General features: G+C 49.7%; 2 protein-coding genes across 2 annotated transcripts; one reads left to right on the top strand and one right to left on the bottom strand.

Annotated features, from left to right (window-relative positions):
- Positions 1-352: 352 nt before the first annotated feature.
- Positions 353-8,957, top strand: RFLNB (refilin B). The gene is made up of 4 exons (XM_065909313.1): positions 353-643; positions 3,345-3,454; positions 5,429-6,480; positions 6,515-8,957. Exons 1-3 carry the CDS (start codon positions 434-436, stop codon positions 5,757-5,759), a joined length of 651 nt encoding a protein of 216 aa, XP_065765385.1. The 5' UTR covers positions 353-433; the 3' UTR covers positions 5,760-6,480; positions 6,515-8,957.
- A 10,801-nt stretch (positions 8,958-19,758) lies between these two features.
- On the bottom strand, positions 19,759-22,825 carry LIAT1 (ligand of ATE1). Its single transcript, XM_065910930.1, has 2 exons — positions 22,525-22,825; positions 19,759-20,213 (listed from the first exon to the last, which is right to left on the bottom strand). The coding sequence occupies exons 1-2, from the start codon at positions 22,823-22,825 to the stop codon at positions 19,759-19,761; spliced, it is 756 nt and encodes a 251-aa protein (XP_065767002.1).
- Positions 22,826-23,045: the final 220 nt, after the last annotated feature.

Raw genomic sequence — 23,045 nt, 5'->3', positions numbered from 1 at the left:
GCGCTCCTCTGCCTTCCCCTCGACGCCTAGGGCTAGAGATTCTAGCGTCCGCCGGCCCGGCTGGCCCAGGTCAAGGGGACAAGGAGCCCCCGGGCCCGGTGCGAGTCGGGTCTCGTGTCCGCCTGCGGCGGGGCGGACGGCCGGGTGGGGCGGGGGTCCCGGGCCGGCGCCCCGGGAGCCTGGGATCGGCTGCTCGCGGCGGGCTGAACGGCCAGGCGGAGGGCAGCGCGGGCGGCGCACGGCAGGAGCGCAGCGGCCCCTGGCGCCCGGCCTGGCGGCTCCGCCACCGCGGGCGGGTCGGGCCCGGGCGGGGCGGGGCGGGGCGGAGGGCGGGCCCGGGAGCGCGGCGGCCGGCGGACCCGGACGGCGCGCGGGCGGCCGGCAGGGAGGGCGGCCGGCGGGCAGCGGCCCCGGCCCCGCCGCGCGCACCGCCATGGTGGGCCGGCTGAGCTTGCAGGATGTGCCCGAGCTCGTGGACACGAAGAAGAAGGGCGACGGCGTCCTGGACAGTCCGGACTCGGGGCTGCCCCCCAGCCCCAGCCCCAGCCACTGGGCGCTCGCGGCGGCCGGGGGCGGCGGCGGGGAGCGCACGCCGGCCTCGGGGGCGCTGGAGCCAGACGCAGCGGCCACCCGCGCGGCCCTGGTAAGTGACCCCGCCCCGGCCCCTTCCCCTCATCCTCTCTATCCCCCCACCCCGTGCCGGACCCCCAGGCGGTCTGCCCGCCCTCCCGGGGCGCGATGTGGGCGCCGCCGCCCGCCCGTCGGGACGGCGTGGCCAGCGCCGGGAGCCCGGGGCGGGAGCGCGGCGAGAGCCTGGCCAGCTGGAGCCGGTGGCTGGAAAATTGTCATCGCCTGGGAGGCGCGGGAGCCCCGGGAGAGGCGGGCCGCCGTCTCTTCCCTTCGGGGTGGCGGCCCCCGCGGCTGTCAGGCTGCGGCTTGACCACATCCTGACCTGGCCGGGCCACAGGGGTCCCGGGACACCGAGAGGGAACCCCAGGCTTCTCCGGGCTTTGCCCCCGCCCTCGGTGGTTCCGACGGGCCTTTCCCACTCCCGGTAGGTCTTGGGAGGAGGGATCTGCTCCACTCCCGGATTCATTGAGCAAAGAGGGCCAGCTTTAGGGCACTGTTAGCAGCCTTGGAGAGGACCTCTTGAGATCAGTGGCCCCTCTTGACCCATCACCTAACCTGTATCTGGCGCATGATGGGTGGGAGGACTTTAGGTGGGTGGAAACTTTCAAGGATGAGTCCTTTTACTTTACTTTAAAACTTTTATTTAAAGAGAAAATGCAAGTACCTTAGGAATCACTCAGATGGTGGTGTTTATTGCCTTTACCTAGAGTTCAAGGGACCCACATCCTGCCTACAGTCAAGCTCAGAGCTCTGAGCCGGCCCCTCTGCCTTGGGGATGAATGTTTGCAGCCCTCTCCCCTGTGTGAAGTAGTCAGTTGCTACTGACTATAGTCAGTTCAGCTGCTGCTTCTTAGGGACCCACCCGCTTTGGTGCGTGGAATTCTTGATCCTGTCTCTCCATGAACATCACTGTGTTCTCTCGTTTCCATTAGAAGGCAGCACTGGCTCCATCTTGGCCTTCAGAACCCTGGCCGCCTGGCCCTTTATAGCCTCATCTTCCACATCCCCTGACCGCAGGCAGATAGACACACCGGTGCCCCCGAGACTGCTCCCTCCCTCTGGCATGCTTCTTCCCTTCTACCTCTCCAACACCCAGTCCATCAAACCCCTGCCGGCTGCCCTTTGGGACCCAACTTGTCACCTCCTCTGGGAAGTCTTCCTGGATGCCTCCCAGAGCCATGCCAGGGACTGTGACTCCGTCCCTTTCCCCTGGTGGGTACCTGGTTCGGGAGTCTGACTCCTGCTGCCCCGCCCCACCCCCAGCCTGCACTGGGGCACGCGTGTGCTCAGAGAGTGCTGGCGGCAGGCATGAGGAGGCGAGGAGTCAGGGCAGGAGGACCAGTGTCTGTGTGGACACCTGGAAGAAGGCTGCCGTGTGAGTGTTGAGAGTCTCCTGCCTCCTCTTGGTGGCTGTGTCGTCCTGCAGCCCCCAGGGCTGCTGGGAAGGCACCCCTAGGTTGGGGAGTGTCTGTGGGCAGAGCAGACACCCCTGGCACTGCTGGGGGCTGCTTCCTGAAGCTCTGCTGCAGCCAGTGCCTACCCCCTCCTGGACGCTCGGACCTGAGTTCTCAAGCCCCAGTGAGGGCTTATTAAACTCCTCCCCCACCCACCCTGAGTTCAGGGCTGGACCCTGGGGACCCCCACCTCTCCCTGACCTACCTGGTCCCCTTTGGCTTTTGTCTGTCCACCTTATGCCCCCTACTTGACACCTTGTCCTGGTAACCTAAGAGTCTTAAAGTCAAACCTTCTAGAAATGTCTGCTTCCTGGAAGCCCTAGGGGTGGGGCTGCCACCACCATGTCCTGGCCCAAGTGTAGGTTCTTCTCTCAAATCAAGCAAAGAAAATGACAGTTCTCAGTTATCCCAGGAGGGCTGCTTCCTTTAGCTGGCTTAACACAGAAGCCCTGACTCAAGTCAGAGCAGGCGAAGAAAAGCGAGCACCTACGTGGAGGATGGCCCTATCTCAGACTCAGGCTATTTGGTGAATCAGAAAGCCCGATGCATTGACCAGCCTGCAAGAGGGTGAACCCCTGGGATGCCGTGCTCTGGTTCTTGGAGTTTTCTGAACAGTGGAAGGTGCCATAGAGAACTTTCTGGTGTCTGCTTTTCCAGCGAGTTTGCAGATTCCTCCATCTTGGCTGGGTGTCGATCTGATGGCCCCAGAGGCAGAGGACGTGGGGGAAGTTGGACTGAATCTTCAGTGACAAAAAAAAATCCCTGGTAGCATTTCTTTTTGTTGGTTTTGGCTTTTTCTGAAGAGTTGCTGAGACAGTGATAGGGCTGGGGGTGTGTAATTGAAGGTTCTGGTTGGCAAAGCCCCCGTTCATGGCAGTTTTCTTTCTGTGGGATGATGCGGTAGGCCTGGGGACCGGTCGCGGTCACAATGCTGAGCTCAGATTTGCTTCCTCTGTTCATCCTTCCACGAAACCTCATCAGTGGAAGGGGACACCACCCCACCTCTGGGTGTGCAGAGAAGGTCACAGGGCATATGCTGTGACTCTGTTGAGGGCACCCAGCACCTTCATGGTAGACCCGAGATTTGAACACACCTGTCCATGCTCTTCTGCTGCTGTGGATCAGTCCTTCTCTGGCATCATTTCCCAGTGGGGGCCATAGAATCACAGCTGGGCCCATCAGCGGGAGGCTAGAACCAGGAATTCTGTGGGGAAAGCATCAGATGGGCCTGTGGTCTGACTGCATTCTCCATCGTTGCAGAATCCAGCTTCTCTCCCTAACCCTCTGGGCTCTGGATACTCACCAAGGTTATGCCCCCTGTCCTTTGGCGAAGGAGTGGAGCTTGACCCCTTACCACCAACAGAAGTAAGGTAAATACAGTGGGCACTGATTTCATTTCACTTCTATTTTTGATTCCAGTAATTAATGCTTGTTTTTTTTTTTTTTTTTAAATAGTCAATGACAGAAGTGCGCTAAACTCTTACAGTTTGGTGGGTTCTCTTTGGGGTGTTTCTGTATTCTAACCTTTTGAATGTAGATAGACTTATTAAAATGAAAATGAGATTGTGTTATACTGCAACTTGCTTTTTATGCTTCACTTATCATGGCCGTCAGATGTTTAAGCATTTGTAATAAAGTAATTCCTCTTTCTGGCATCACCGACTCAATGGACATGAGTTTGGGTAAACTCCGGGAGTTGGTGATGGACAGGGAGGCCTGGCGTGCTGTGGTTCATGGGGTCACAAAGAGTTGGACACAACTGAGCAACTGAACTGAATTCCTCTTTCTAGAAGCTGCTTTCCACATCTTACCCCCACCCCACCCCAGCATCAAGGTGCTATTAACTTGTCTCAGGTTCTGATTTCACTGGGCAAATACTGTTCTTCCTTGGGGAATTTATCTTACCCAGGCTCATCTGGGGTCAGAGAGCCTTTGAAAGGCCCTATTAAAAGACACATCTTTTTAGAGAAAGGAATTTTACTTTGGATAACTAGTGGTTTTATAGCTGGAGTTTCGTTGCATGAACACAAAGAGCCCTTTGACACAGAACAAAGGCGGCTCAGCAGTTTGGAGGTGAGCGGTTCGGCCTTTTATTCCTGGAGAGCTTGTATTTTGAACCAAATGGGGACATGACTTCATGACATGAGCTTCCCCAGCCCCTTAACCTACTTGCCCAAGGAGAAGAGATGTTCCCGTCAGACTCATTTTGAAAAGACTGCTGCTGATTCTCACTCCCTGACCAGTGGGTAGGGGATGGCGAGGGGCAGTGCCATTCTCTGTACCTATGTGTGATGCTTGTATATGTTTCAGTAACTGTGAAGACGCAATAATTAGGAAGTCAAATGAATTCATGCTTTGCTTCCAAAAAAAGCCTCCCAAATTGCCCAAGAAGGACTTAACAAATAATTATAAAGTAGCTGCTGAGGAATGTGGATGTTAATTATTTTATGGAAATCAAGAGTGTTAATTGGCTTTGATGGATAAGGTCAGGTCTCAGTTCCCTGAGCCTGAGGAGTCTCCAAATTGAAGGCAGAGGTGGCCCCAGTACCAGAATTTGGTTATCAGAGAGCTTTCAGAACCAGCATTCAGGATGTCTGGGTTCCCTTCTCCTCTTATTAAAGAGATGATTATTCATTCAGGGGGCAGAGAAATGACTCACCCCTTGTGGACAGGAGAATCTGCCTTGTTATATAATCATTCCCATCAATAGCAGTTGCTGTTTAAACACTCTTCCCCCTTATGCTGGGCACCTTTTTCAGAAAGGAAGAATTTTCCTGGTGTTAAGACTCCATGCTTCCAATGCAAGGAGTGGAGGTTTGACCCCTGGTCGGGGAACTAAGATCCCACAAGCTGCATTTAAGACCCAGTGCAGCTGCAACTAAGACCCAATAATATATATATTTATATATATATTATATATATGTGTGTGTGTGTGTGTGTGTGTGTGTGTGTGTGTGTATAAAAGAGGAAACTGAGGCTTGGAAGTAATTTGGCCAAAGTCTGAAAATTTAAGTCAGTGGGAGCCAGCTCCGTTCGGTGGGGAAGAGACATGCAGGTGAACTTGGGAATCCTGCATACCTGCATGGAGACCGCAGCTCCATGGCTCCCTCTCACTGTGACCTTAACCTCTGCACCCCCGATTCCTTCTCCCGGCGTTGTTGGGAAGGTTAATTAGATCCTGGAATTAAAGTGCTTAGAACAGAAAGGACCACACGGTAAGCACATCATAAAGTCCATGCGGCTTCTCCCCAGAGTCACCCCATCTCCGGGTCTGAGGTCACAGTAGGGACCCCGTGCCCCCAGCCCCGAGGAGCGGCTTCACGCGCCTTGTGTCTCCCGCCCAGGTACACGTCCTCGGTCAGGTACGACTCGGAGCGGCACTTCATTGACGACGTCCAGCTGCCCCTGGGCCTGGCGGTGGCCTCCTGCAGCCAGACCATCACCTGCATTCCCAGTTGCACGTGGCGCAACTACAAGGCGGAGGTGCGCTTCGAGCCCCGCCACAAACCCACCCGCTTCCTCAGCACCACCATCGTCTACCCCAAGTACCCCAAGACCGTCTACACCACCACCCTGGATTACAACTGCCGCAAGACACTGAGGAGGTTCCTGTCCAGCGTGGAGCTCGAAGCCACGGAGTTCGCGGGCGGTGATTACCTGCTGGAGGAGAACTGACTGGGGCGGGCTCCAGGGGGGCCGGCCCCGCTTTCCCGGGCAGGTCTGGTTGGGCCAGGCTGCCCTCGCGTGTCCTTCTAGCCCCAGAACAGTCTAACCCAGAGATACCTCTAAGCCCAGTCTGGGGAAGAAAAGAAAATGTCACAATAGCTTCTAATTATCCAGTGAATTAGGTTTTTACAGTTTTTTTTTTTCCAACTGTGTTTAAAGGGAGTGTATTTCCTAGTTTGCTGCTACATAGCTTCCCCGAAGTCTCAATTTGATGAGAAAATCAAAGAATGGCTTAGAGCGAAAGGAAAATGCCCCACACTTTGAAATAGGGAGGAGGGGGAGCGCTTCCTCCATTGGTCAGTTTGTTTGAGGAAGAGCATGGAAAAATCTCCCTGAGATGGAAAAAGTGAGTTTGAAGAAATTTCAGCCCCGGGTGTCTTCACTGATACAAAAGTGGTGCTAATTCAGTGAGATGTGACACCCATATGGGTTCAATCTGTGGAGAGTTGAGTTCCATTCTGTTTATTTTTTTTTTATTTCTATTTGTATTTCCTGTTAACTGAAACTCTTTGGAATTCTCTAAATCTTTTTTGTGATATGGAAAAAAACCCCAAAACCACAATATAAGATGCCTTTCAAAAAAGAAAGAAAGAAGGAAAGAAAAGGTTCATCCTATTCTTGGCTCTACAGTGGGATCAGGTCAACTGGTGGCTGAGTTTGGGGGCAACAGGTTGGTTCCAGTTCTTTCCACTGTGGGTTCCAAGCTTGGTTCCAAGCAAAGTGCCTTGAACCTTTGGCATCTGACAGTGTCTTCTCTGGGGCGTCCCTAGTGGTTCAGTGGTAAAGAATCCACCTGCCAATGTAGAAGATTCAGGTTTGATCCCTGGGTCAGGAAGACCCTTGGAGAAGGAAATGGCAACCTACTCCACAATTCTTGCCTGGGAAATCCCATGGACAGAGGACTGATGGGCTGCAGTCCGTGGGGTCACAAAAGAGTTGGACATGACTTAGCAACTAAACAACAGTGATGTCTTCACAAGCTTGTTTAACTCTTCCTGATATGTGTTTGGGGATTTCCAAATACTTTCCTAATTTTTTCACGAGGCGAAACATAGCAGAGGCCCCTTTGGAGAGAAACGGCATTTTGAGAGAATGCTTAGGGAAAACACTTTTGGGGGAGTCCATGAAGGGGACTTTACTCACAGTGGGAGCCAACAGCCATACCTAAGACTTGATCCCCCTGGGAGGAGGTGGATATAGATGTTTCTAATGATCTGGTTCATCCGGGTGTGTGTCCTTTCCAGCGACCTTGGGTCTGTATTGCAGAGGAATTTTGCTGGTGCCTGAGCTCTAAGCGAAAAAGCAAGGAAATCTGCCCCCCTGCCCCCAGCCCAAGTGAAGTAAAGGTGAACTGAGCATCGGGAGTGATGTTACAAGTCAAACTCCAAAGCCCGGGAGCCGTGGTGACTGTACACGTTCAAGCGTTCCTTTTAATGTGACAGTCATGGCATTGAGTGTGAATGGAAGAAACTGTGAATTTAGCTGATGGGGCCCCACAGAAGTAGGGACACAGGCTGGGCCAGACCAGGAGGGCGAGGAGGCCAGGCTGCCTCTGGCCTTCAGCCTCTTGCCTGCCCTGCTTCACACCCCACCCTGCCCTGCCTCACCCGGCCCTGACTTCTTCCTGCTGCCATTCCCTGTGGATTTTGAGTAAAGACAGTGGCAGATGGCTTTTGCTCATCTGATATTGGAGAGAACAAAAGCGTGGGTATTTCCTTTGCATCCAGACGATGTCAGGTGCTTGCAGAGTCCTGGAAGCCCGCACTCCTGCTGTATCTCCGGGTTTGTGCTGATGGCTTCCATCTGTCCTGAAAGCGGAATTGAGGGCTCAGTGGGTACCCTGGAGCCACAGGGAGACTTCTGTTCAGGTGTGACGATAATCACTGTCATTTGAAGTCATCAGAGGCCTAGAGGGCTAAATGGTCTGCAGTCTTTCTCAAATTTGATAGCAGTATGTCCACTGTGCACCTGATTAGAAGCATCCCTTCCGTGGAGCGTGCATTCAGCTCCATGGTCCCAAGCTTGCCAGCATGAAGTTCAGCAGGGGTCCTTTGGGGGGCACCCCAGGACCCCATAGTCTCCTGTCATGCAGAGCAGCAAATGCTTCCTGCTTTTGGAAGAGTGACGCAGCATTTATGGATAAAAATGGGTTTTTCTCTCTGATTTCATAAGCCTGTCATTTAAGACAAGTGATAAATGTAAGTTTTAAACTATGGTAAGAGAATTCCGATGGCTTCCTTGGTGGCTCAGTGGTAAAGAATCTGCCTGCCAGTGTAGGAGATGTGGGTTCAACCTGGCTCAGGAAGATCCCTTGGAGAAGGAAATGGCAACCCACTCCAGAATTCTTGCCTGGGAAATCCCACTGACAAAGGAGCCTGGCAGGGTACAGTTGCAAAAGAACCTGACATGAGTTAGCAACTAAAACAACGAGAAAGAAAATTCCAAAGGTTTTGCTCTGGCCCAGTGGAGACACATGATGAGCTCAGGATAATGTCGTGGGCAGCACGACTAGAAAGACCAGTGGGAAGGAACATCATCTTTGAACGCGGCCCTGTGTTGAGATGCACATATGAGATTTTTTGATATGAAATATGTCAGTAAAGTAAGTAGAAGTGAGTGCCTGTGGATGTGTCATGTGAATGGAAAAGCAGATTTTGATTTTGTTATCCACCAGGGACCCAACTGCAATTTTCTCGAATCCTTTCTTTTTCTCCAAATCTGCTTTGCTGAAAGTTGCAGAAAAGGAAGGAGGTGAAGATGTAGATTGAACGTCGTCGATCAGTGATGGATTCATATTAGTTCTCAAGGTGGAAGCAATGATTTTTAAAACCCACTGATTAAAAACAAACATTCCAAAGGGTGTCTGGGAAATACCGTTTACTTATGAGTTAAAAGTCTCTTTTCTCAGACTTTTAAATTTAATCTTTTGTGTAATAAGGATTTATATATTCAGAGAAAGGTTTTCTTTTGAAATCACAGACATTTGAGAAAGATTAAGTACCTCTTCATTTGATACGTTTCCTGTTTCTAACCTTAGGAATAGTATTTGATGAAAACGACATTTTAAATTTATGTTTGACATCTGTCCCCCTCCATTTTGCTTTATGACTTCTTCATTTAATAATAAATTTTCTTTTAAAAAACTCAGAGACGCTGCTCTTTTTTTAAAAAAAAAGTCATAATGTCAGGTTAAGAAAAGTGAGAACAATGGTTCTTCCTCTTGAGAAATTTTGAGATGCAATTGTGAATTAATAATATACTTCTGACTGGGGTATGCGTTATCCTGGAAGATTTTCCAAGGGGTTCCTGGGCTCTGGAATTTTAAAGAAACTGTTTCCAGATTCAATGCGTACTCTTTCCCCAAACGGATCTGCCCCGAGATGCACCTGTGAGTGTCGGTGTTAGGCCAGTCCCTTCCCACTTACCCTTTCAAATTGCCTTCCTCCCATTTTGCAGAAGAAATGCATGCCTCAGTCCACCCCAGCCCGGTTATTATTGTGATACGCTGCTCTGGGCTGGAAAGACCTGTAGGCAGGGCAAAGGGACAGCTAGAAACACGGCATCTGGGCACCAGGATCCCGTGGGTATTGTGTGTGCCGCGGGGTCCTGCACCTAGATGGTCACGGTGGTGGAAGCAAAGTGCGCCTGCACTGGGAGGTCCTCACTTCCAACATCTTGTAAAATGAGGCCGTCAGAGTGACGACATTCCACATGACCACGCACATCTCTTCAATCTCAGACTGTGGTCTTCCCTGAGGAAAAGTCCCTCTGGGTAAAGCAAAGAGGTCAGTAAGGGCTACTGAAAGTGACGGTGTCTTATTTCACTCCAGCCTTCATTTCATGGTGAGGCTCTGCCTTATCTGTTAGTCTTGGAGTTGCAACTCGTAAATAAACATGTCCCAGGAATGCATATTATCATTCTTACAAACACGTTTTAAAAACCAGTCTCAGGACTTCCCTGGTGGTCCAGTGGTTAAGACTCTAGGCTGCCATTGCAGGGGGTACGAGTTTGATCCCTGACTGGGGATCCCTGAATGCCATGTAGTGCAGCTGAAAGATTTTTTTGAAAGCTCATCTCTTTTTATTTTATTTTTAAAACTTTATATTTTGTATTGGGGTATAGCCAAATAACAAATGCCAATCTCTTGTTAATAGAAATTAAGTCTCACTTGGCTGATGGGAATGACAATGAGGGCTAATTTTGCTGTTTAGGTTATGTGGTGTAAGTTTTCTATAAAATGAATGAGCTAATCAGTTCCAAGGTTTTGATGGAAAAATATTTAAAGCATGTAAGATTAAAGCTATAATTTTGGGGGGGGGAGAGAAAGGGAGAAGGCAAAAGTGTGTTAAAGCTAATACTGTTTCAATTTTCCAACCTTTCTAAGTGTATCAGATTAAGCTGGTGCCCTTAAGAGAAACAGCAGTAGGTATAATTAATAATAATAAGATAAACCTTAGAAATTTGGTATACTTCCCAGAAATTTAAGAAATTAATAACTCAATTAAGTAATGACTCCTATTACATGGAATGCCTCTTTTCAAAATTAAATTCTAATAATTTTATTTTGGAATATAATCATTATCAAGTGGTTTGTATATATCACTATATCCCCAAAGTGCTTTCTATGGAATAAAATAAGGTTCTGTGATCAAATAAGTTTTGGGAAATCATAAGCTGAACAATGGCTTAATATGGTTATTGCAGTCTTCTTGAAACCCAGCGTGCAATTGCTATGTACATGGGGTTTCATTATGCTATGTCTATATACTTTGTATATACTTGAAATTTTTCAAAGCAAAAAATTGGAAAACGTATCTTTGTATCTATGACACTACTGATGAAAACTTGTTTTTTAAGGAAATCAGAAAATGCATATTAGCAAAAATAAAAATCACTCCTATTTCCCTGAGAGATAAACTGTTATTGGTTTTTGAAGACCAGCAGTTTCAGATGGTTGTTTGAATGGACCAATCTAAGAGATAGCATTGCTTTTAGATGGTGGCACTGGGCTTCCCTCATGGCTCAGATGGTAAATAACCCACTTGTCCATGCAGGAGATGCAGGTTCGATCTCTTAGTCGGGAAGATCCCTGGAGAAGAAAATGGCAACCTAGTTTAGTATTCTTGCCTTGGAAATCCCATGGACAGAGGAGCCTGGTGGGCTACAGTCCATGGGGTTGCAAAAAAAATCAGACATGACTTACTAACTAAACAACAAAACTGTAAACACTGTTTTCAACCTCAGAGCATAAGAAGGGGCTTTTTTTTTTTTTTTTGCTCCACCCTGCATCTTGCATGATCTTAGTTCCCCAGTTAGGGATAGAATCCAGGCCCCCAGCAGTAGAAGCTCAGAGTCCTCTAACTACTGGTCCACTAGTGAATTCCCAGGAGATTTCTATTCATTTTCTGGTCTCTTTTTCAGAATGAGAACACAGGGGTGTGGGGTGTGTGAAACCCATTGCTGGTAAATTACAAATTACTGTTTTTCTGCAAAAGCCCTGGGGCAGGTAATTAAGCTGGCAAGCACAAATAACAGGATGTTTTGAATACTAGCACCACTGTTGCCAACCTGGAGAAGTTCTTACAAAGCAGTAAGGGTCCAAAAAGTTCATTTAAATGAGTGCTTTTATTCATTTCTTCAAATATTTATTTGTATCCACCTATTTTCAAAATGAAATAGGGACGACTACAATAAAAAACACCCTCTATGTGATACAGGCATTAAAACCAGGGTAAAAGGATAAAGGCCAGATAGTGAAGTAGGGAGTGGGGGAGGCAGTAGAAAGGGACTTCACCAGAATCCAGAGGACAAAGAGCTGCTGTAATTGAGGACAAAACCTAGTCTTGAGTTTCCTTGCAAGCAGGGCCAAAAAGGAAAGAAGACTGTGTGACTGTATCTAGTATAAGGAAGTGGATCCCTAGAGGCAGGGCTCTTTCCTGGTACTAAGCTCCAAGAGGACTTTAGCACCACCTGCATATATAAGGGGCATAAAAATAAAGATCCATGTATTCTTCCAATGCCGTTTCCTACCGGACTCTTGGGAAAAGCAAGGAGGGTATTTAAAACGTGCACTTAAAAGTAACGGTAAGGGCACACAAAGATTCTGAAGCCAGGGAAGTGGAGGAAAAACTTTTCCTCTACCCTCTTAGGTTTATTGAACAGTGCCTGAAAATTAAACTGACAAAAGACAGATTTGCAGGAGAAAAGGAATACAATGTTTTTTTGTTGGTGGTTTTATTTATTTGGTGGCACCCTGCAGCATGCAGGATCTTAGTTCCCCAACGAGGGATCGAACCCATGCACCCTGCATTGGAAGCACAGAGCCCTAACCACTGGACCACCAGGGGATTCCCAGGCATACAGTGTCATTGATGTTAATATTTTTTACATACACAGGGCTTTCACAGAAGTGAAAAGCCAAAGAAGTTAGACTCAGGAACTTATACTGTTTTAACAAAAGGTGATAAATTGAGAAGTGACTAGAAGAAGGAATGGGAATTTGGGTTTCTGGAGCCAATAAACTATGGGAAAGAGACTAGGAAATAATTGGGGAAATTAAGGATTTATTTGGCAGATAAGGATTGTTTAACAAGTTCTGTTTGTGCAGACTCATCTTGGGGACTCTCTTTCTCCAGTGACGAGAGTTTCTGTCCTCATCCCGGAACAGGAGGTGGAGGACAATCTGTGCCACCTTCACAAAAGGAAACTGACACCCTGCTTTTAGGCACATGAGGGGAGAGCAAAGAACTTCTCTTACATCTGTCGATTCTCAATTGTAATCCTTATACCAAAATAATCAAAATAGTCCTTATACCAAAGTGGCATATTTTGAAGCAGCATATCCCAGATGCCTTCACCAGACCATCAGGATTCAGATCCCAGTTCCATCATCTATTATCTGTGTGACCTTAGCGAGTCCCTTAAACTTCCTGTGAAATGAGGATGAGAAGAGTTCTTTTCTGATAGACAGCTGTGCGTGCTAAGGCGCTTAAGTCGAGTCTGACTCTGTACGACCCCATGGACTGCAGCCCACCAGGCTCCTCTGCCCACGGGATTCTCCAGGCAAGAATACTGGAGTGGGTTGCCATGCCCTCCTCCAGGGGATCTTCCCAACCCAGGGATCAAACCCGCGTGTCTTACCTCCTGCATTGGCAAGTGGGCTCTTTACCCCTAGCGCCACCTGGGAAGCCTGTAGAGAGCTTATGAAGATGAAATTTGTTCATACACACAAAGTGCTTAGAACAGTACCTTCCAGGGCTCAAAGGCTATACCAGTGTTTCTTGTTTTAATTACCTTTCGGCTTGTAATTTCACTTCCAAGAATGTACCCAAAGCACCGGACACTTGCAGTAAAATGTGCATTTAAGGATGTTCCTCGCAGAGTTGTTCAGAATAGCCAAAAAACAGGAAACCAAGTAAATGGCCACAAATAGGCATTGAATAAATAGTCTGTACAATGAAATACCAGTCAGTGACCCCTCATAAGATTTGCAGACACGAGAGAGAACAAGCTGCTCAAACATCAGCGTGCATGTGAGTCACCTGGGGAGATTGTTAAGCTGCAGGTTCGGAAGGTCTGGGCTTGGCCCGAGAGTTTCTAACAAGCTCTAGGTCCTGTAGGTGCTGCTGGTCCCGGGTCGCTGTTACCGCGTCCCAGGCCAAGTTTCGAGGCCTTGGCACCATTGTCAATGGCAAGCCGTGAGTGGTGAGTAGCTGTAGATCGGCGTGCCTGCCTGGGGTGGGAGGGGGGGAGGTAGGACCCTTCCTAAGCCCTTCCTAGGGACAGTCAGAAGTCGGGTGGTGTGTGTCAAGAGTTTCAAAGACCAGACTTGACCATGAACAAGTACGCAGTAGGGCCGGGAGGCCCGAAAGTATGTTTTCTCATCACCCTGGGGCCCTCTGGGGCCCAGTGGGTGGGGCTATCTGCCTCTCCAGGTCCCTTCTCCCCAGAAAGCTTCCCTGCCAGCCACAGTTCCCAGGAAAGACCCCCCTCCTTCCATCTATATACACCCTAGCCGGCTTCAGCCACCGGCCCTGCCGATGAGTCCCCATTCTGTCTTCATCTGCCTCTTTCCCAGGTGGCCAAACTCCAGGAGGGTGTATAGTTTGGCTCCCCCGGCTTTGGGAGCCTATCGGAGGCACCACAGCACAGCGATTCAGAGCTGGACCTTTGGAAGCAGCTAGACTTGGTGTGGAATCCTAGCTCCTCCCCTGAGTGACTCTGTACAGGTCACTTTCCTTGTCTGTGTCCATTTCTCCATGTGTAATTGGGGTTGTAACACCTTGCATCTCCGATGGAGGTGGAATTGTGTTAGCTTGGGTGTATGATGTCTATGCCACACCAGGGCAAAGAGGAGCCTGGTCCATGCAGATGGGTATTCCCAGCATCCTGGCAGCAGTTAGCAGAGAACTGCAGACTGAGCAATGGCTTGAGAAGCAATTTCGAAAAAGACCATTGGAGATCTTGGAGCCCATCTCTTACAAATGAGTTAAGTCACTTCTCTTTAAGTCTAAACCGTAACCTGGAGGTGATGATTCCCACCCACTCAGGGGACATTTTGACCGAGGAACAAATGAGACAAAAGAACCTACAGACTAGAAAATGACCTAAAATGTTATAATGACAAGGTAAGGGGCAGGATGCAAGACACAGACCATGAAAATGTAATCTAAATAGCTACGACAGCTCCATAAGTGAGCATAATAGGTAGAAAACACTTAATCTTCCCTAGCACTTCCCACTCACCCAGCAGTCCCCTCAACCCTGCAGGACACAGCATCACTTTGGGATAAGTTATCAACTTAAGCATCCCTTGAGTACCGGCAGTGGGAGTCTGTGGAGCTAGATAACACATGGCTCCTTAGGAGAAGGTGGGGTTTTGGATTTTCCACCCTCAGGTCAAGGGGGAGGAGCAGCAGCTAGCTGAGGAGCACAGCTAATGGTGAGGGTGAGGCCAACTGTATTAGTAACAAAATTATCCCCAGATTTTGTGTCTTCAAACAGCTTCATCACCTCCCAGTTTCTGTGGGTCGGGAAGCTGGGTGTCGTTGAGTTGGATGCATCTGGTTTCTGGTCTCGAAGGCTGTAATCAAGGTGCCACTGGGGCAGGGTCACCACGAGGCTTAATGGGGGTAGAACCTGCTTCAGAGTTTTCTCGCGGCTGTTGGCAGGAGACATGGATTCCTTGTCACTGGAGTCTCCCCAGTTGTTAACATCTTTCATGGCTTGGTACATGTGTTACAATTGATGAACCCACATTGATACATTATTAACCTAAGTCCACAGTTGAGGAATCACCCTTGATGTTAGACTGTATATGGGTTTGGACAAATGTGTAATGACATGTATGTGCCATGGCAGTTTCTATAGCCCTGCATCCTTCCTTCTTTCCGTCCCCCAACACATTCTTTTTCTGTAACCTCATCTGGGAAGAGACACTCCACCACTTTTGCTGTATTTTAGTCGTTAGAATCAACAGGTCTTTGATGCGGGAGAGGGGATGTGTGTGTGGGGGGGTGGTGCTGGCTGCATGAGCACCTGGAGGCAGAGATCACAGAGGCATCCATCACACCAATCCACACCAAAATTGTTACTTTCCTTGAACTGCCTTCCTGCAGTCTCCATGGTGGATATTCACAAGGCTCCAACCACTCCTGGTGTAGAAACCCAGAGGCTACTCATGGTGGGAGTGTCTTAGAGTGAGCTGAGCACATAGCACACGCTAGCCACATGACCAGCCTTAAAGGTTGGAACCCACCCCTTCGGTACCACCCAAACCAGGTGCAAATCATAAACCCGATTATTACTAAGCTGTGTTGACCAGCTCATACATTCTGCTCCAAAACAGCTCACAGACCCACCATTACAGAGCCTTGTTCATTCTTGAGTTAATAGATTCCACAGTGTTGGGCAAGGGTCAGTGGTTCTGGAGATAAGTATGCAGTCAATCCAGGTCGTTGAGATTATTGCTATGTAATCCACCCCCATGACCCTTGGTCAAGGTCTTTAAAAAATGAATCATTCTTAATTTAGAAGGTAATGAAAAAATCTACTTGGCATCTCTTTAGGGAGTCACCCTATTCTGTGTAGGTTTTATACAGCTTCCATGACAGTCTGTTTAGTACACGTGTTCCTTAGGGTTGTCTCCTCCTGCCATGTCCCCACCACACCCTAGGTCTCTGCAGCAAGCACTCCCTTTCTTTATGTGTTAGTCAGTCGTGTCTGACTCTTTGCGACCCCATGGACTGTAGCCTACCAGGCTCCTTTGTCCATGGGATTCTCCAGGCAAGAATACTGGAGTGGATTGCCATTTCCACAGGGAATCTTCCTGACCAGGGATTGAACCCGGGTCTCCTGCATTGCAGGCAGATTCTTTACCATCTGAGCTATAGGGAAGTCTGCTCCCTTTCCGTGGCCACTGTGATTTGTCCATGATGGACATATGGTATGACCTGTGCCAGGCCAGAGGTCTTTTCTGGGAGTGATATGAACACAGGAGTTCATCTTTGATGAATTATAAGGATGTCAGTGGCCATCTATGCAACCCTGTTATGTGAACCTGCTTCTGAACATGAAGCTAATCAGGGAGGCAGAGGCAAGATGTGGAGAGAGACAAATTTTGATGACACAGCATGACCTCCTAGATCCAGCTGTGCCTGAAGCCATCCATAACCAACCCTGGACTGTTGGCCTTATAAGTCAATCACTCCCTTTTGTCTGCAAACCAGTTTTCATTGGTTTTCAAGTTTTATTCCTTTCTACTGGAAAAGTCCTCACTGAAACAGGTTGGGTATCAGAAAGACACTTAAAACTTCTAACCCATTGTGGTTTGAGTTGGAGTCATTTCCATGCTTGTAGGAGCATTAATTCTCACCAGCTTCTTCAGTTCATATCTTGAGCACAGACTCCCATTTAGTTCCAGGCTACGAGGCGGCACATTCTTGTTCAGCCTAAAGCCCCCTCCCCTGAATGCTGGACTGTGAGACTCTCAATTCTTTCCTCTTACATTCCCTGTAATTTGTTTTGCGGTTTGTTTGAATTCTATCAGCCAGTCACTGAAGTCATGTGGTTTTTTTTTTTTTTTTTTTTGTGAAGGTCACTGATGAGGTGAGTTCTACACCATCCCCAGAATAGTCTTTCCAGTGGCTGTGTGGCTACCTCTTCCTAAAATATCATTGCTCAGAACTCTTTAATATACAATGAGTGCTTCCTAGGGGCCAGGCACTATGCTGAATGCTTTATGTAATTACTGCATTTGATTCTTACAACACAGAAGTAGGAATTTTTCATCCCTGTTTCCGGAAGCAGTAACTAAGGCTCAGAGAGGTTGAGCAATTTGTCTGAGGTCAGATAGGTAGTGCGAGGTGAGACAGAGAAAAATGCAGCTCTGAGGTCAAAGCCTATCATTTTCCCCACTATCTCAGAACACCTCAGGCAGAAAGGCAACCACAGGCCACCCCAACCCCCACCCTGCATGGAAGAAAGTGCAAAGCGACCAAGACATCCTGAGGCGGATGTGCCCTCGGCTTCCTCCATGCACTTCCCCCCACCTCGGTGGAGCCAGAAGGCACAGGAAATGCCAACTCAGTTGCCCCACCCTCTGCTGTCTTTACCTTGAACCTGGGGCACCGGGCGAGGTCTAAGACTGGGTCTAGCACACTTCCATCTCCTCCTAACCATGGAGCCGCGCCTGAGCCCGGGGTCCCCTTTGCTTGATTCCATGGGTGCCCCACAACCCGATAGCACGGGTCCGGCCTGGCCTTGGCATAGGGATGGCCTGTGCCAGGCCAGGCTGCTAACCTCATCTCCAGCGTAGGAAGGGCTCTTCTGAAAGCCTCTTCAGTATATCTTATAGGGTCTGGTGACCAAGACATGAAAACCCTGACACTGGACCTCTTAAGGGGCTGCTCTGTCTGCCGGGGGCCTGCATACTCATCTCCAGAACTACACGATGAATCTATTTACTAAGATGAACAAGGCTGCGTACCCGTGGGTCCGTGAGCAATTCTGCAGCAGAATGCATCAGCCGACCAGCACAGCTCAGAAATAATTGGGTTTATGATTTGCACCTGGCTTGGTCAGTACCGAGGCGGTGGGTTTCCAACCTTTAGGGCTGGTCAGGTGGCTAGAATGTGCCTATGTGCTCGGCTCATACCACTTTCTCTTAAGTTTTAAAGAAGCTGCCTGTGATGCTTTGTGTTGGATTTCGACTTCTCCCGAGTACCCTGCACGCCTTCACCTCCTTGGAAGGCTGGAGCCTCACGTCCACGGTGTCCCTCTTGGGGCCTGCACCGTGCTGACAGAGCTGTCCAGTGCTACCCGAGACCACCTCGATCTCTCAGAAGCTTCCAGCTGCATCTTTGTGCCAGAGGGCGGTTCCCCCACAGGTGAGACTGGCCTCTAGCCCTCATGTGGCAGGCTGGAAATTCCCAGAAACCAACACCCCCCCAGGGCCCCTCCGCCTATGACTCTGGGGAGCGTGACACCCCAGCTCCCTCACCCTCGGGCCGGGTCATCCTGACGGAGTTTCCCTGTGGGGTCGAGGCCCGGTTGCCCGGTGTGGAAGCTGGTTTACTAGATTCCCTGGATTGACCATTTCCCCTCCTCCGCATCCTCTCCACTGGTCACCGCTTCGCCTCCCAGATTGTCTACTTGCAGTGGAGTCTTTGTCTGCTTCTGGAAGAAGCCAGACCAAGGCAGCACATGGCCCTCACCCAGTATTTGCAGACAAGAACATTAACTTAGAACAAGTAGTACTGCAGAGCCTTTGAATGCTCCCTAAGTTTGCTTGAAATACTGTCTTGGGGGATTAGAGGAAGACCATATTGATAAGAGAAGCAATATTCCTTTTGAGACCTCGCAAGATAACCTCCCTTAGGGGATTCTCTGGAACTCCCTTATTCTGAAGGCCACAAAAGCGCAGTGAGTATATCTAAAAAAGAAAAGTCTCCAGGCTATTCAGGGCATTTTCCTTGGGCTTCTGAAAACATGCTGTGTGAGGAATTTTACCCATGAAATTAGTTTAAGATTTGGAATTGAGGAACTTCCCTGGTGGCTCAGACTGTAAAGGATCTGCCTGCAATGCAGGAGACCCAGGTTTGCTCCCTGGGTTGGGAAGATCCCCTGGAGGAGGAAATGGCAACCAATTCCCGTATTCTTACTTGGAGGATCCCATGGACAGAGGAGCCTGGTGGGCTACAGTTCATAAGGTCACAAAGAGTTGGACACGACTGAGCGATTAACACTAGAATTTAGGGACTTTGCTGGTGGTCCAGTGGGTAAGAATCCGCCTTCCAGTGCAAGGGACCTGGGTTCGATTCCTGTTGGGGAACTAAGATTGCACAGGCTGGAGGCAGGAAACTCAACCCGGAAGTCACAACTAGAGAGGAACCTGAGCACCACAATGAAAGATCTGAGTGCCATAACTAAGACCTGATGGCAGCCAAATAAATATTTTTTAAAAACAGATTTAGAATTGATACCATCTACCCACTTTCTCTTTTTTTGTGGGTGGGGGAGACTATAGATAGCTAATTGTGACGGGAAATTAAATAACAAAGCAATGCCAGCTTATTTGAGAAAAAAAGGACATTCAGAAGAGAATTTTGTTCATCAACCTGCTTACACTCTTAAGGAGCTGTGGTTTTCCTGGGCCTTTGAAAGACATCTTGGTGGAAGGCGAACTGAGTTCATCAACCCACCAGACACCTGCTTCCTTTAGAGCTAAGTCTGATTTCCCTTTATTTATGTATAGACATAGTTTTAACACATAGACTGGTGGGAAGGATAAATCATAAGCTTGTCCGGGTCATGGGTGGGCTTTGGCTCCAGCAGAGCAGCAGGGAAGTCGGAGTGGAGGAGCTTCGGGATAAGGTTTCCTTCTCCCATCCAAGTATTAACCAGGCCCGACCCCACTTAGCTTCCGAGATCAGATGAGATTGGGCACATTCAAGGTGGTATGTCCGTAGACACGAGGTTTCCTTCTGAGCAGTGGTTGGGGCCCTTGGCCATCAGCTGCCTGCTGCTGCCACTGTCCTGATCCGAGAGGTAGGCTGGGTCCTCGGGGGTCTCCACGGCACCGGGGTCAGAGTGGAAGCCCTTCAGGGCCCAAATTCGGTACCGCTTTCTCCGGTTCAGCTTGTAAATGCGAATCCTTTCCTTCTCAGCCTCTGGGTCGGCGAGAATGCCATCCCAGCGCAGACTTTCATTGACCTGGTTGGAAAGGGTCTCTTCTATTTCGACAAAGCGGGGGAGGCTTACAGCGGTGGAGTAGGAGCAGAGCTTGCTTTCATCCCTGTTCTGCTTGTGCTCTGGCCCCGGGCCGTGATCTTTGCTGGGACCTAATATGTCATGGAAGGTTGGAGACAGCTGCTGAGTCTTCATGCCTTGACTCTGATGTTTATCTGCTGAGCAGATGGGCGGCGTTAGCCTCTGTGATACTTGCCCTGAGCCCACTCAGTGGTGATGCCCAAACCACCAAAGATGAAGTGGGGAGGGAACTAAAGGCCCCTCCTTACCTAGGGCTCAGCTGGGCAAGCCTACCAGCCCCGTACACACCCACTGCCTATAGGCTTTGGGTTGTTATGTTGGGCAGGGAGGAACCATTTACTGAGCACATACTATGAGCCAGGTCCCCTTGGGGAGAGGCTATCTGCCCTGTTTTCCAGGGGAGGAAACAGACTCCAAAAGCCTCCGTCACTTTCCAATGTCACATAGCAGGTGGCAGAGCTTGGATCTGAATGGAGGCCTGACTCCCAGTGCCGGGTTCTTTCCACACATCCCCACCTCACCTCTCCATTGCTCGCCAAGGTACTGCCCAGTTCTGGGAGCCTGTGACTTACCCCTAGTCTAGACACTTTATGATGGAAGAAATGGAGAACAACAGAAAAACTTCCTAAATCTGACTATGGAAAGCATTCTGTCAAGCCAGGAAATATTTCTGCTGTGTGGCGTATACTGATTCTTTTGAAATATTAATAGCACTTCTGAATTATATAACGTGCATATAAAATACTACATGTTGTGATTCTTTCTTCAGCTCATCCTATTTGGGGGGCAGAGAGAGAGGAAACTCCCTCCCCCCACCAAAAGAAGAAAGAGAGAAAAGGAGAGAAGGAGGGAAAAAAAATCCTCTCTTGGCATTCCTATACCTTCCCACTTCCCCAAAACTATTTGGTGTCCCCTGCTGACAGTATGAAGTACATGCCACTGTAATTTTTAAAGTCAGAGGCTAAGCTGAAAAAGATAATAAATTTCCTAATCTGTTTGGCAGGTACACCTGGAGCTTATTGACTTAAACTCCAGAACTGTTTTCTTGCCTTTTTATGATGATTCCACCTGGAGAAGTAATTGTAATCTGCCCATCCCCCACTTCTCCAAACTACAAGGGAAGGCTGGTACATCTTGGCCTCCAGGTTTCCAGGGGAGCCAGCTTTGTACAAAGGCCAGGGCCCGGAGACTTGAACCCAGGACTAACTATGCTAGAGGTAAGGGGCGCTGATCCACCTCCCTGATAGCAAGAGCCCCCACAGTGGACCACACAACTGATAAGAGAGACTTACAGCACCCACTGACAGGCACATTCTACATCACTGTTGCACTCTTTCCACAAGTGCGTGCTCAGAGCCTTTGTGGAGTCCCTAGGGAATTCTCTGAGAGGAGCACGGTAAGCCTGTGGGTTTGTGGCAGCTGTTGGTGGGTGTGTTTCTGTGATATGTCCACAGGGAAACCAGGAGTGAGAATCCTATGTGTATGTGTATGGGGATAGGGAGGGGTCTAGGCAGGTGAGTGTGCAGCTTGTGAATATGTGTGCCTGCTGGCTATCTATGCTTTACCTTTATTTGGTGATAATACTGATAGAAGGGGGTGTTGTTGAGGATGCTGAGGATGATAAAGTGCGTAGCAATGCCTGGTGTGATGGTGTTTGTGTGCAGTCGAAGGTTGGCCTTGGCAGGTGAGGGAAGTGGAAGGGCAGTCTGTACAAGGTGTATACCCTGTATTATATGCACTTCCTGGGTGTCTCTGGAGGAGGGTGTGGCAACCGGCTCCAGTATTCTTGCCTGGAGAATCCCCATGGAGAGAGGAGCCTGGAGGGCTACAGTCCGTCAGGCTGCAAAGAGTCAGACGTGGCTGAGCGACTGAGCACACACAGCACCGGGGTGTCTACACGGCACCCAGAGGCAGGGGCCCCTAAGGAATGAGGGTGTAAGGAGGGTCCTCAGCTGGAAGGCAAGGGCCTGTGCTTCTGTGTGTGCCTGGCAGAATAGGTCACTAGTGCCTCACTACCTGTGGAGGGGAAGTCTGTGTATGAGGATAAAGGCATCGCTGTGGGAGGGCTTGAGGTTTTTGTTGGGAAGGTAAGGATGGTCAGGATTTTGAGTTTGGACTGAGGGATTAGAATGATGAGTGTGTGTATAAAGCTAGGAGTCACTGAGGGGCTGGAAGGCTCTGCGGGGTGTTTCTGTGTGGGGTTGAAGGTCTCCATAGATGCTGAGAACTCGACGCCGGATTTGGGGTCTCTGTGGACATGGATGGTTTCTATGGGAAGGGCTGGAGCCTCATCGTGCGGGGAGCCAGGGGACCTCTGATTAGTACCAACGAGTTTCTGTTTCTGGGCTGCACTTGTAGATGGGGTTCTCATGGGTGGAGTGGGTGTCCTCGGAGAAGAATTTCAGGTGTGGGAGCTGAGGCTGCCGCGCTAGCTGCTCCTCTTACCGTCCCCTTTGCCCGACCTCTTGGTCTTTTTCTTCTTTTTTTTCTTCTTCACCTTCCGTTTGGTCAGTTCTGAGGTGCAACCCGCGATGGGGGGCAATCTGGAGACTTGCGAGGCCGCCATGCAGCCCTGTCGCTCCTCCTCCTCCTCGTCCTCGCCGTCCTCCAACGCCCGGGCCCCACCGCCGCGGTCCATCCACCCGCGGGACCGCTCCCCCGGACCTCCGGCAGCTGGAGACCCGCGGCCGCCGAGCCAGTGACTTCCGGCGGCGCCTTGCGCCCGGCGAGGGCCACGCGTCTCCATGGCAACTGCAGCGCGTGCGCAACCCAGAGGCTGCGGCCCAGGAGCTGCCGGCGGACTGCAGATGCGCGCGTGCGTGGCTCAGCCTTTGTGCTTGACTTGGTCGGCGCTAAAGGGAAGATTCCAAACACTTGGGCGGACACACATCTTCCATTCCTGTGCCTTTTTAAATGCTGTGTGTTCTCTGCTACATTTTTATCTCCCCAGTTCAATTTCATGCGTC

Source organism: Muntiacus reevesi, chromosome 18, assembly GCF_963930625.1.
Source record: "Muntiacus reevesi chromosome 18, mMunRee1.1, whole genome shotgun sequence".
NCBI lineage: Eukaryota > Metazoa > Chordata > Mammalia > Artiodactyla > Cervidae > Muntiacus > Muntiacus reevesi.
This window is presented reverse-complemented; position numbering and strand designations above follow the sequence as displayed.

What these genes read in the sequence shown, in the direction of transcription:
- RFLNB (XM_065909313.1), top strand. Translation starts at nt 434, where the DNA reads ATGGTGGGCCGGCTGAGCTTGCAGGATGTGCCCGAGCTCGTGGACACG. An exon ending in CGGCCACCCGCGCGGCCCTG is followed by an intron (nt 644 to 3,344) that starts GTAAGTGACCCC and finishes CCATCGTTGCAG; the next exon opens with AATCCAGCTTCTCTCCCTAA. An exon ending in TTACCACCAACAGAAGTAAG is followed by an intron (nt 3,455 to 5,428) that starts GTAAATACAGTG and finishes TCTCCCGCCCAG; the next exon opens with GTACACGTCCTCGGTCAGGT.
- LIAT1 (XM_065910930.1), bottom strand. Translation starts at nt 22,825, where the DNA reads ATGGAGACGCGTGGCCCTCGCCGGGCGCAAGGCGCCGCCGGAAGTCAC. An exon ending in GAGGTCGGGCAAAGGGGACG is followed by an intron (nt 20,214 to 22,524) that starts GTAAGAGGAGCA and finishes TCTGCTCAGCAG; the next exon opens with ATAAACATCAGAGTCAAGGC.